Raw genomic sequence first — 12692 nt, 5'->3', positions numbered from 1 at the left:
CCCCAGAACAGTCCCGGGGTGGGACTAGCCAGGGGTTGCCCTTCCTTCATTCTGCAAGAACAGCTTAGGGCTGGGAACAGGAACACCTCACTAATATGGCCAGTGTACAGGAGAGGTGTCCACAGAAACAGCCACAACGTTGACAGCTTCTAGGTTTCTAAGGACTGCAGCTCCCTCTAAGGCTACTATGATCCTCCCTGTTGGGAAAGCAAAATCCCAGAGGGTGTGGTTCCCAGGCTCAGGTCAGGCAGGGTCCTGGTGGAGAGGGATTGGAACTCAGGCTGCCTGGTTCCTCCACACCAAACTGACCACTGGTGCTGAGCACTCTCAGGACTTCAAAGTGGTCAAGAGGAATGTCAGGTCATGGCTCTAGCACTCATAGGTGCTAGAAACTTCTAAGACTGTCTTCATGGAGGAAGGGTGGTAGTGATATTCACTTTACAGGGTTGCTGGGAGAATTTTTTTAAAAAAAATAATGTAGCTTCCTAAGGCTCAGTTTGTCAAATACTAGTTCCATGGGAATGGACTCTTTTGAATGAAAAAGAAAGATGCAGTATGGGGGGATGGGTACAGACTCAGTTAAGTGCATCTGGGAAAAAGAGATCAAGTTTTACAAGCTCTTAGCTAAAGGGTTCGGTGATGCAGATGTGCACCAGAAACCTCCAGGAAAGGAAACAACACACACCGCATCGCACATCAACAGAAAGTGGGTTCCAAGAATATCTGGAGGTTGAATGGGTCCTCCCCCAAAGTTCCCCCTGGTTAACCACAGTAATGCAAAGGGAAGCCTGGCATGCAGGAAACTTTCTGGGAGCTGAGTTGCTCACCTGGCGGACAGCCCCCACCATCTCGGCTCGGCTGGACAGGCGGGCAGCCAGGCGGTGCAGCACAGCGATGTCCTCCAGAAGTTTCTGGTACATCTCTCGATGCTCATAGTGATGCCACAGGGAAGCTGAGGACTGAGGGGTAGGAAGGAGCATCACCTGGGGCCTCCCATGCCACATCTCAGCTTGTGCTCTCACATGACAAACCCTGGTCCCATCCTGACCACGAGGAGTTGCATGGCCCGGCCTTCCTTCTCCTCAGGCCTGTAAAGGTCCAGGCAGACACTCTCTACCTGGACTGACTTGACAGAGTCACATCCACACTACCAAGGGTCACCCTCTGCCATCCCACATCACCCAGTGCTCTCTGCAAAGGCACCCAGCATACCCGGGCCTAGCCCATAGTACTGAGGTAGCACCTTCAGCACTCGACCTCATTCCACCCAACTCTCTGAGGAACACTGTATCTGGCTCAGGGTCTTGAGTCTGATTTCTCATTTCAGGAGACTGTTTGGTGGTGAAGAAAAGTAGGACAGTTCGCAGAGTCCCTGGAGACAGTAACCCCTTTGAGAATTGCCCCCGGGGAGACACCACAATTACCGTAAGGGAGGCTTTGAAGTTTTCCAGTTCCTTCTCTGTGTTCTCCTCAGTCAGATTCCGTTCCCTCTCAGCCTGGTTAATTCTAGACTCCAGAGTGTAGCTGTCATTTCTAAAGGCCAAGGACAGTTGTACAAACACGTTCTGTTGGGGACAAGAGTGTGGAAGAGGAGCTAGAAAGAGTTATTGTCAGGAGTGAAGTGTTTCTTATATGAGTGTTTCAGAATAGCTCCTGGAGCAAGTCCCCCAAACATCCATGTCCCAGTGCCACCCATCACTGCTGGGGGAACTGGACCAAAGAGGTTGACTGTGTAACTGAGTCTCTGCAGGCTCCTTTCCAGAGGCTGAAAAACAAGTGCATTTTACTGAAAAATAAGAAAAATTTTGCTTTTCCCTTAATTATATGAAAATAATATCCTGTATATGGGTTTATATCAATGCAGGCCAATGCCACTGATGGTGTAAACAGTTTGGGATCACCATTTGAATTTATCGCATGAACATTTTGGAGGGTTCATATGAAACCATGCATTTAAAGAAACCTCACTTGAGCCTTGTTGACTTAAAGCAAACTTGCCAAAGTATTTTCCTGAGTATTCTTACATTGAGAACAGCTTTCAGAGGCCATTAGGAAATTAAATAGGTCAGCTCTGCATGTCAGAAATGGAGATTGCATGAATTAACTCCGAAAGTTAGTATTGATCAAACACTGAATTTCTGGAATAATTGGAATTTGCTAAGAAGGATAAAAGACAGAGGAATTTGATAAAGGAATGAAGTAATGAGCCACATTTTCATCTGCTCTACCTAAGATGAATGGCACCTTCATCTGCTCTACCTAAGATGAATGGCAGCGGGATGAGCTCAGCCTGACTGAGTCTCTGAAGTTCACTGGACATGGATCGTGGTGGCCATGGACTCTAATCCAAACCAGAAACACTGAACTTTCACAAAAAAAGCAATAATGGCAACATGGAAAATGACTCTTTGTTGAGCATTGGCTGTAAGCCAGCACTTCTATGATTTTACGCACTTTGTCCACTGATTCCCACACAATCCTGAGACAGGGACTATTCTATCTATTTTGTGGGTGAAGAAACTGAGAGCAGATAAAAGGATATATGCACATCATTGCTCATTGCTGCACTCAGTACAATAGCTAAAATATATAATCCTATGTGTCCAACAACAGATGGATGGATTATGAAGATGTGGTATATATACACAATGGAATACTATGCAGCTGCAAGGAACAACAAAATTATGTAATTTGCTATATGTATTTGGAACTGGAAGATATCATGTTGAAAGAAGACAGAAGAAGAAAGATAAACACAGAATGATCTCACTTCTCTGTGGATAAGGAAATGTATTATAATAAAAGGGCGATGCCTAGATCACCCTTGACACAAGCTTTTAGAGAGGAGACAGAGAAGGAAAGAAATTGAGGGGGGAAGAAGGGAACAAGAAGTAATGGGATAACAGGCATCAGGGTTTCAGTTATACTAATGATGTAGGTGAAGGGTGCAGCCATATGTGCAAAACCTAGATTCAATAGAACTGAAAAAATATGAGATATAAACAGCAACCACTGGAAATTTTGTGATGTGCCTGTCAAGGTGACATACAGGGGCAGAGTTGGGGTGGAGAAGGAATATGGAAACACACTAGTGAGGGATTGGTGTTGAGTTATTGTATGCCTAAAACTCAACAATCAGTGACTTTTTAAATAAAGTCACTGGATCTTTAATATTTTTTTAAAAAAAGAAAGAAAAAAAACTGAGAACAGAAAGATCTTTTGGTCAGTACAGCAGAGCTGGGATTCAGAGAATTGTCAGACTCCAAAACTTCCTCAGCTTTCCCATGCTGAGCACTGATTACCTGAGGACAGGGGATCGTCCTCCAACAAATCATCCATGACCCAGTTGCAGCCCTACCAGGGGGTGGAAAGTCTCTGTTCCCCCTGAAACCCCCAAACTTAGTCAGGTGTCTGAGTCTTCTCAGTGCACCCTTCTCTCCCTGCATTGGCCTCTGCATTGTGTGTGGTAGGACATGTCCTGATTCAACACAGATCCAAATCTTTGCAGTTCCTAGATGATTTTGTATATGTAAACCATGCTTTTTAAATTAAACATCTGGCAATACCCAGATGTTTTAGAGAATGGAAGGGGGCATGCAAGTGCTGGGGAATGAACCCAGAGTGGCAAACATACAAGTTCCCTGATCTGCCAAATTTTCTATCTTATTTTATTTTTGAATCTTGAAGGAATGTGGAATTTCTAAGTACCCTGAAGGAGTGTCAAATTTTGAACTACCTTCCTATCTCTGACCAAATTTGTCAAAAATCTCCCATATCTGGATAGTGGTAGTGACCTTGGCAATTAGTGGAACCAGTTATGGACATTCACATCACCCAACAGTTAGTTGTTACCATCATTATTTAAGAATGCCAGACCAGAGACTAGAGGATAAAATATTTTGATAAGCCCGATCAAGCCCAGGTGTTAAGTTTCATAAAGTACTGGCATGACTTACCTCAACTTCCTTTTCTGTAAGTGGAGGGCCACTGTGAAAAAGGAAAAAATGTAAATGAACTTCAATCGTATTTTTGACTGAATATGGTTTTTGTTAAAGAAACAAAATGGTGACTCTGAATGATCAGCAGGCTATGTGTCCCCAAAATGGAACAGCAGAGTCGGTGAGAAAGAAAAGATGTGGAATACCATTTGTGAGGTTGGTGATCCCTGAGATATTTGAACAGATACTCTTCTCACCAAGAAAAACTAGTAACAAAGATTAAATCCTGAGGCCACCATATCACTGGTGTCGCTCCCATCTGTGACACTGGGAAGGTCCCAGTTTGCCTGTCTGAAAGATGAATAATATTATCTACCTTGTTGGAGTCTAAAGAATATATAGAGAAATGTGTGTATATAAAGTATAGTCACACATATGTGGTACCACATTCATTTCTCTAGGCGGAGATAATAGACAATGATACCAGTGATTATATACATAAGACAGCCATAGTCTTAGTATATAAGACTTAGCCTCTTCAGTAGGCACTAAGGAGATGTTGGTTATTAATACAATTGACTCACAGGCTTGCTGTGAGAACTTAGTAAGAAAGTACACGTGCTGCTTTTTTGTTTGCTACCCACAGGAGCAACCATTATGATTTTTTTTGCAGGATGACCCAGGCCTGCAAAGCCTGATTCTTCTCCTATCTCCTAGAGCTGCAACAAGGGTGCAAGCAGGCCAAACAATATCAGATTGGAAGAAGTGATCAGAGCTCTCCTCCATGTGAGCACCTCCTGTGGTGGCTGGAATCTCCTATGGTGGCAAGCCAGTCCCAGTGGGAGCACTTCCTCACTGTGATGAGTCTTTTCCTCTACGTGTCCACTCGGTGCCTCTCTCTGGTAATGAATCTGGTAGATTCTGAAACCCAGACAATGTAAATAACACAGGGGCCCCTTCCTGTGCTAGGGTGGGAAGGCTGGGAGGGGTCCTACCAGCGTCACAGGACTTAACAACAGAGTGTGCAATTGATAAGCTTGTCAGGAAACACAGCTTCCTCCCTTTGACAGGTGGGGAGGGACCCCTAGAGCAAAGGTAGGGGGTCAGCCGCCTCTGCAAGGTGCTAGTTTTCACCCCTGACAGGGGACTGTGAGAGTCTTCCTGTCAGGATGAGGCAACAAGACCCCATGGCTATCAAGTGGACAGAGCGCAGAGAACGAGATAAATAGTGGTGATGAGGTTCAATGCTTGCCCTGGTCCTTGCCACAGCCCCACCCAGCAGGTCTTCCTCTGTGCACTTGCCAACACAGGCTTAACTGCCATTGAGCAGGCACACAGCATTTGTGTGGTTTCCCAGTCTCACGTAGGCTGCCCCTGACTCCTGGCTTGCTTTGGATGTTTGTGAAAGTTACAAATTTCTATTCACTATCCAGCCCAACGCAGGTTCCTATTTTTGTGAGCTACTTCCTGCTATTTCTGCTATTTAACATACGCTTATATTTGTGCTATCCAGAGAATTGTCCAAGCCTCCTCTCCTTCACATTTACAGTTTTTCCCTCTCCCTCCTCACCGCCTCACTCCTTTTGGTAGTAGCTTTGTTGGAATATCATTTACATATCATAAAGTTTACTCTATGAGAGTTGTGCAGTTCTTATTACATTTAGCTTTCTACAATCACCACCAAGTTTAGGATCACTCCCAGTAGAAACCCTTCATTCGTGTGCAGTCACTTTCCATCTCTCCAAATCCCAACCCCTGATGAAGAAAGAAAGCATTAACCTATTTTCTGTCTCTGGGGATTTCTTTATAGTAGATATTTCATTTAAATAAAATGATAGGTGTGGTCTTAGACTTTTTTACTTACTGTCATCCTTTCAAATTTTCCAGATTGTAGCATATATTAGCATTTCATTCATTTTTAATGGTTGAATAAGACTTCACTGTATAAATCAATTATATTTCATTTATGCACTCAAGACCACTCACAAAAGTGACTCTTAATGTTTTTTTTTTTTGCTTAATGAATGTGTTGCTATTGTGATTCATGTTTAAGTTTTTGTGTGGACAATATTCTTATTTTCTTAGTGATATACCTGGAAGTGAAATAGCTGGACCACATAATAATTCTATTTAACTTTTTTTAAGAACTGCCAAACTATCATTCACAAGTGGCTATATCATTTTCCAGGATTCAATTCCTTCCCATGCTCACTAACACTCATTATTGTCTACCTTCTTCATTACAACTATTCTATAGGGTGTGAAATAATACCCTGTGATGGTTTTGACTGGAATGTCTAATGATTAATGACGTGAATGTCTTTTTTGTGAGCTTACTGGCCCTTATTAAATATACTTTGAAGGAATGTCTACTTATATCCTTTGCTTATTAAAAAAATAGTTGTCTTTTCATTGTTATGAGTTCTTTACACATTCTGGCTACAAATCCTCTATCAGATACATGATTATCATTGTCTTTCTGTGGATTGTCTTTCATTTTCTTGATCCTATTTCTTGCTTCAAAAAAAAATTTTACATTTTTATAAAATGCTACCCAACTATTTTGTTCTCTTATTGTTTGTGCTTTTGTTTTATCATCTCTAAGAAACCATGAACTAATCTAAATTCATGAATATTTCCTGCTCTATATCCTTTTATAGTTTTAGGAAAGCTACTCTTCCATTTAAATCTATTATCTATCTTGAATTAATGTTTGTATATTGTGGGAAGAGGGATGCAAGTTTACCCTTGTGTGGTATGTTAGAAACATGTATGTGTATGTAAATATTACCCTGTATGCCAGTTACTTCAGCACCACTTGTTGAAATTACTGTGTTTTTGTCAGAAGTAGATTGGCCACAATATTAGTAAAGATGACTAATTTATCATTTGCTTGTCTTAGATAAGTTATTATTTTATCATTGAGCACTTTCTTTCATACTCCATGTCTATATCATTCTCTAAATGTGCCTGTTTCATAGTCTCACTAGGATCTTCACTTCCTGAAATTATTCACTTGTTTGCTTGAATATTACTTGTCTCTCCATCTAGAATGTAAGTGCCATTGGAACACTGCTTGTTCTCCATTCTAATGTCTGGCACATAAGAGGCACTCAATCAATACTTTTTTTTATTAAACTCAAATTTATTGCTTTTGTGGGTGTTTCTCCCTGAGCCACCTCGTGCAGTGAATTATCTTTAGACTCTTAGCATCAACTGACTATGTCTCCAATTTAGGTCCTTGGCCCAGTTTTGCTACTGAGTCCATTCAGTTTACTGCCCTAAAAACTCTTCTTGGCGTAGTTCCCATTGAATAGGAAATAACTCCCTTATATTCAAGCACAAGTATAACATTTCTTTATTCCTGAGGGAAGGAAAAGTCTTGAAGCTCTGGCTTCTTCCTGCGTGATGACATCTTATGTGACAGCTTACCTAGCTCAAGCCCCAACCAGAGCTAGACAGCTCTAGGCCAAATCAACAAAGTTAAAGGCAACTGCTACTGAAGCCAAGGTCAGGAGGGTAATTTGGAGGTCCTAGGAAGGAGATTGGAGACCAGCAATGTGACTATTTATGTTAAATTTGTTATTGGCCAGCACTCTTTCTGCTCTTTGTGTTTAAATGGCCCAGAAGGGCCCTTCACTACTTTTCTGTATTTTATATGCATGAACTCTGTATGGATCACTAGAATATAGCCCTTCTGGGATCAGTTGTAAAGGTTCATACTCTGCTGTGTTCCTGAGAATCTAACATGGGGGCCTCATAACACTGTCCTTCATAGCCCGCGTCCTGGTTTTACCTTCCAGGGAGAGACTTATGGACCCGCAGTTTGCGCAACAGCACATCAGAAATATTGGGCATGACCTCCAAGCCACTCTTTGACTCCTCTTCCTCAAGACCTGGGCTGAGTTCAGAAGGGGTGCCTGGAAAAACAGACAATTATAAATGTCTACTTGAAATCACAATTGAAATGCTGGTAAGTCACTACTAGGGGGTAAGGAAGACTGACTTCTAATATAAATTTTAGTTACGTGCCCACGAGCCTTGTAACTGCTATTTTATTCTCATAAAGAGCTAAAAATTCATCATCCCATTTTATACGTGGGTAAGCAAAGACTCAGCAAGGTTAATAATTTACAGAAGGTCACAGAACCAGTAAACAGCATGGCCAGACTTCAATTTAATCTGCACCAAATCTTATGTTCTTCCCAATGTTCCCAGAGCACCAAATGGGGTCTATCTAAATTTGCATGCTGTATTTTTTCAACTGGAAGCTAGTTTGGCTGTTTGGGAAAGATTTCTTTGTTTTGGCAGACTTCTTAAGAAGCCTGTTGCTCACTCTGCCCCCCCCCCCCCAAGTTTCTTATTTTTGTTCATGTGTTAAATTGAAACTCGTCTTCTTAAGTTTAAAAGGTTAATAATTTCACAAATTAATACCTAATTATTTTTAATTCAAATAAATTCAAAAGTTAATTTTTTGTGGTAGTTTTTGAGGGTCCACACCCAGTGGTGCTTAGATCTCATTTCTGGCTCTGTGCTCAAAGACACCTCTGGTGGTGCTCAGGAACCATATACAAATTTGCTGGGTTGGTAAGTCTGGATTGGTTACCGGCAAACAATTTCAATAGTTTTATCCTCTGTGTCCTACCTAGAAATCAGCATCTGGTTCCATACTCACAGGGCTAGGAATATAAACATATTTATGAGGATGAATTCAGGGAATTAGTTCTTTGAAGTTCATTGATATATAGATTCTAAAGGCCAAAGTGATAAGAGAGTGGGTAGAGGGATAGGGTGCTTTCTTGCAGGTAGCACCAGGATTCGTTCCTTGGTACCCCATTTAGTCTCCTGAGCTCCTCCTGGAGTTATCCCTAAGCACAGAGCCAGGAGTAAGCCCTGAGAATATATATATATTAGTCAATTGAATCAATGGATAGCATTTTGACATCTAAGTTCATACTCTGAAGACACAAAGAAAAATCAGATCTTATTCCCCTACAGCCTCTTCCTGACTGAATGACAGCTCTTGTACCAACCCAAAGCTTCACTTCTCCAGTTATAGACTTGTCTTTTCAGCAGCTCATTATGACCCACCATAACCCTGATTCTAGATCTCATCCTTCACCTGCATATATTCTGGCTGTTGCAGTTTCAAAAGCCAATATGATGTGTTTTATTCAGAAATTTGCACAGATGGACATTGGCAAATGACCCTGACACTGTTACTTGTTTTTCATGCGTAACAGATTTACTGTAGCATGGGATGAAAATGCTTAGGGCTAAACTCTTATTTGAGTCAAATCAGTTATCCTAACCCCATGCAATGCTATCTTTTCATTTGCATCCTGAACTCCATAGTTATTCATGCTTTAGCATTTGTCATAGACTTTACAATTTTTCCATACTTTACCACTTCTCATAGATATTCAAAAACTGCTTAATCATTTTCAGGAGTGTAGGCAAGGTCAGAGATCAGTATTACAGGATAGTTGTGGGAACCATGTAAATGGAGCTAAAATTGGGTCACCATGAATGACCACACAGAGAGAAGAGGAGATCTAATTTGGTACAAAATAAATAATACTTAAATACTTTGAGCTTTACAATGACAGACTGGTGTACATGAGTTTTCTGGTAGTCAGAGTATCCTAGCAAAGACTGGATAGCCATCTGTCAGAGACTGGGCAGTCAGTGATATTCTTTTGAATATAAAATAGGACTAAATATTTACCTGTCACCTTTGAGTCATTTTGGTATTTATTACTCTTACTTTTCTAAGTGACAAATAGTAAGCTGCATGATACTTCTGACCTTACTCTGCCTTTATAGATTCATACAGCACCAAGTATAGAGGTCTTTCATGGTGGACCATTCATAGTGGGACATCTGAGAAATCTCTATAATTGATTGAGCCATAGAGGTCTGTCTAGTGAAAATCACACCATGAACTTTTGCCTAGAAAAATACCTAAATTGAACTAAAATATAAGACAAAGAATTGGGGCTAGGGAGATACTACAGCAAGTAAGGTGTTCGCCTTGCATGTGGACAACCTGGGTTCAATCCCTGGAACCCATATGGTCTTCTGAGCATCACCAAGTGTGATCCATGAGTTCAGATCTCAGGAATAAACCCTGAGAATTTCCAGGTGTTTCCCCATCCAAAAGCGTAACAGGCCTTGTTAAAATGGTTGCCTGAAGGGTGATCTCAGAATCGGATGATTCCAGAAATAGCTAGCATCCTTTCTAATACCACACAAATTAACAACAATAGTAATGGCACAAGAGTTTAATACCAACTCAAAACACACCATCACCTTTAAAATACATCAAATGTTAAATATAATGACCAGGGCCAGAGAGATAGTACAGTGGGTATGGCACATGTTTTATATATTACCAACTGGAATTCAATCCTGGGCACTGCATATAGTCCCCCAAGTACTTTCAGGAGTAATCCCTGAGATAACTGAGCTAGGAATAAGTCCTGAGCACAACTGGGTGTGACCTGAAGTATATCTATATATCTATCTATATACACATATATGTATATATAGATATATGATATATATTTTATATATCTCTATATATATTAAAGAAATAATTTTTCTAGGAAAAAATGGAAAACTTAAACCCTTGGTAATCATTCTTTCTTCCCTCAGAGAATGAGTACTGAGAGAAAGATGAAAAAGGAAAAACCTATCAAGGACACAGAACCACAGAATAGGAAGGGAAAACGACTGGGAGGAGTACAGGAAGACTGCAGTAGAGGTTCAGAAAGTTTCTCTTTAGTAGAAGGGTCTGTATTTCTGTATTCCACCACAAGAACACAGCAAGAGGAAAAACTGCCTGTGCTGCTATTTGCTTTTTGTATTGAGGAGGACAAAGGAAATAAGGAATGTTGTGTAATATTCTATCAGAATAGATCATAGAGCACCATGAAAAAACTTATCAGAAAGAGAAATAAAAAATTGAATACCAAAATCCCTTCAGATGGAGTCAGTGGAAGTTGATTTCGGGAGAGTCCCCCTCCCGAAATCCCCCCTTGAAACTGTCCCCTCCCCCACATCCACATATTTGTAAAGTAGCTTAGTGATCAAATTCCAAAAATTTTATCTATTTCTTTTTTTTTTAACCGCATATAGGGGTTGAGAATGGCTGGAAAGAGTTGGGTCAAATATGGAAAGTAAATCTGTTTGCACATCGTCTCTACTATTTTATTCTGAATTACTAATATAATATATAGTCCACTGCCACCCATATAAAGCAATAAATATACCCATAACTTGGTGTAATAAATATAAGTGTTGGACTATGTATGAATAAGCAAAAAAGATAAAAGCAATTCCACAAACACTAATATCCCCAGCTCAAACTGAATTTCCCCCTCTTCTCCCAAGGAGTAAAAGCAGACACAAAATAACCAGTCATCAACCTGGTGTTTTCAAGAACAGACATCTCAGATAAGATCTAAAAAATATATAAAAATGGACCTATACATTATACCTAAGTAAAGAAAAATTGGGATAGAAATGAACATTCTGCCCAAATACCAAAAACATGACAACAAAAGACAAAGGTTTTCACAAACACACTATAATATAAATAAAAGAAGAAAAAATAGAAGGAAGGTATAAAGAGGGAAGTATTTAGGAGACAGATATCAGGATTGGAAAAAACATGCAAGAAACACATGCAATAGGCTTGGCTTGCATGCAGCCAACTGAAGTTTAATTCCTGACATCCCATATGATTCCCCAAGCCCATCAGGAGTCATTCCTAAGTATATCACAAGGAGAAACCCCTGAGAACCATCAGACATAGCCCATAAATCACAACAAAAATGCCAATAATGGGGAAAGAAGAGAGAAAATACTTCCTTAGAGGAGACATTCCTTTCACAGTACAGTTACATATCCTGGAGTCTTTGGAGCACACTCCAAATCCCAGTGGAAGCACACCAAATTATATTGTAAAAATAACATAAAAGTCAACTACTCTCAATAAACAGTAACACAAAAGGCTCAGCTAACAACAGTCTAGTAATCCTCAGACAAGGACTTAATGACCCCCATGGTGATATATAACAAATTTTCTTTTACTGGAACATTTTTTGATAATACCATTAGAGTGATAGCACAGTGGGTAGGGCGTTCGCCTTACAAGCAGCCAACATGGCCGACCCGAGTTCGATTCCTCCGCCCCTCTCGGAGAGCCCGGCAAGCTACTGAGAGTATTCGATATGCCAGACACAGTAACAACAAAGTCTCCAATGGAGATGTTACTGGGCCTGCTCGAGCAAATCGACAATCAACGGGAGGGCCTTTACTTTACTTACTTACTTACCATTAGTGATTTAATTGTAACAAGAAATATAAAATAATTTATTTTGTGCCTGCAGGGGTAGGCTTTCAGGAGTGATTGGGAAAATGGGAACAATGGTAAAAGGAAGGTCACACTGGAGGTAAAATTGGTGTTAGAATAGTGAATACCTGTGACAACCCCCTTTCCTACCCTTCCCCTGCCTCCATGACAGACATGATTCACCATAATCTCTCTCTACTTTTGGGCATTATGGTTTGCAATACAGACCCTGAGAGGTTATCATGTTTGGTCCTTTATCTACTTTCTGCACATATCTCCCATCACGACTGATTCCTCCAGCCATTTTTTTCTTAGCGATCCCTTCTCTATTCCAGCTGCCTTCTAAAAGGGAAAATTTTTTAACAAGACATACAGATATCCAATAGGTATATTAA

The 12692-nt window shown here is 40.6% G+C and overlaps 1 protein-coding gene across 1 annotated transcript in view; it reads right to left on the bottom strand.

Annotated features, from left to right (window-relative positions):
* Nucleotides 1-12692, bottom strand: part of IRAG1 (inositol 1,4,5-triphosphate receptor associated 1) — a 137037-nt gene that overhangs the window by 33012 nt on the left and 91333 nt on the right. The window contains exons 11-14 of the mRNA XM_056116227.1: nt 7735-7858; nt 3957-3987; nt 1425-1565; nt 828-959 (exon numbers count right to left, since the gene is read on the bottom strand). Of these exons, the coding sequence (XP_055972202.1) occupies nt 828-959; nt 1425-1565; nt 3957-3987; nt 7735-7858 (428 nt within the window). The remainder of the gene's footprint in view (nt 1-827; nt 960-1424; nt 1566-3956; nt 3988-7734; nt 7859-12692) is intronic.

The sequence above is a fragment of the Sorex fumeus genome, unplaced genomic scaffold (assembly GCF_029834395.1).
Source record: "Sorex fumeus unplaced genomic scaffold, SorFum_2.1 ptg000030l, whole genome shotgun sequence".
NCBI classification, from domain to species: domain Eukaryota; kingdom Metazoa; phylum Chordata; class Mammalia; order Eulipotyphla; family Soricidae; genus Sorex; species Sorex fumeus.
Note: the sequence above shows the minus strand (reverse complement) of the source record. Positions and strands in the feature narration are given on the sequence as shown.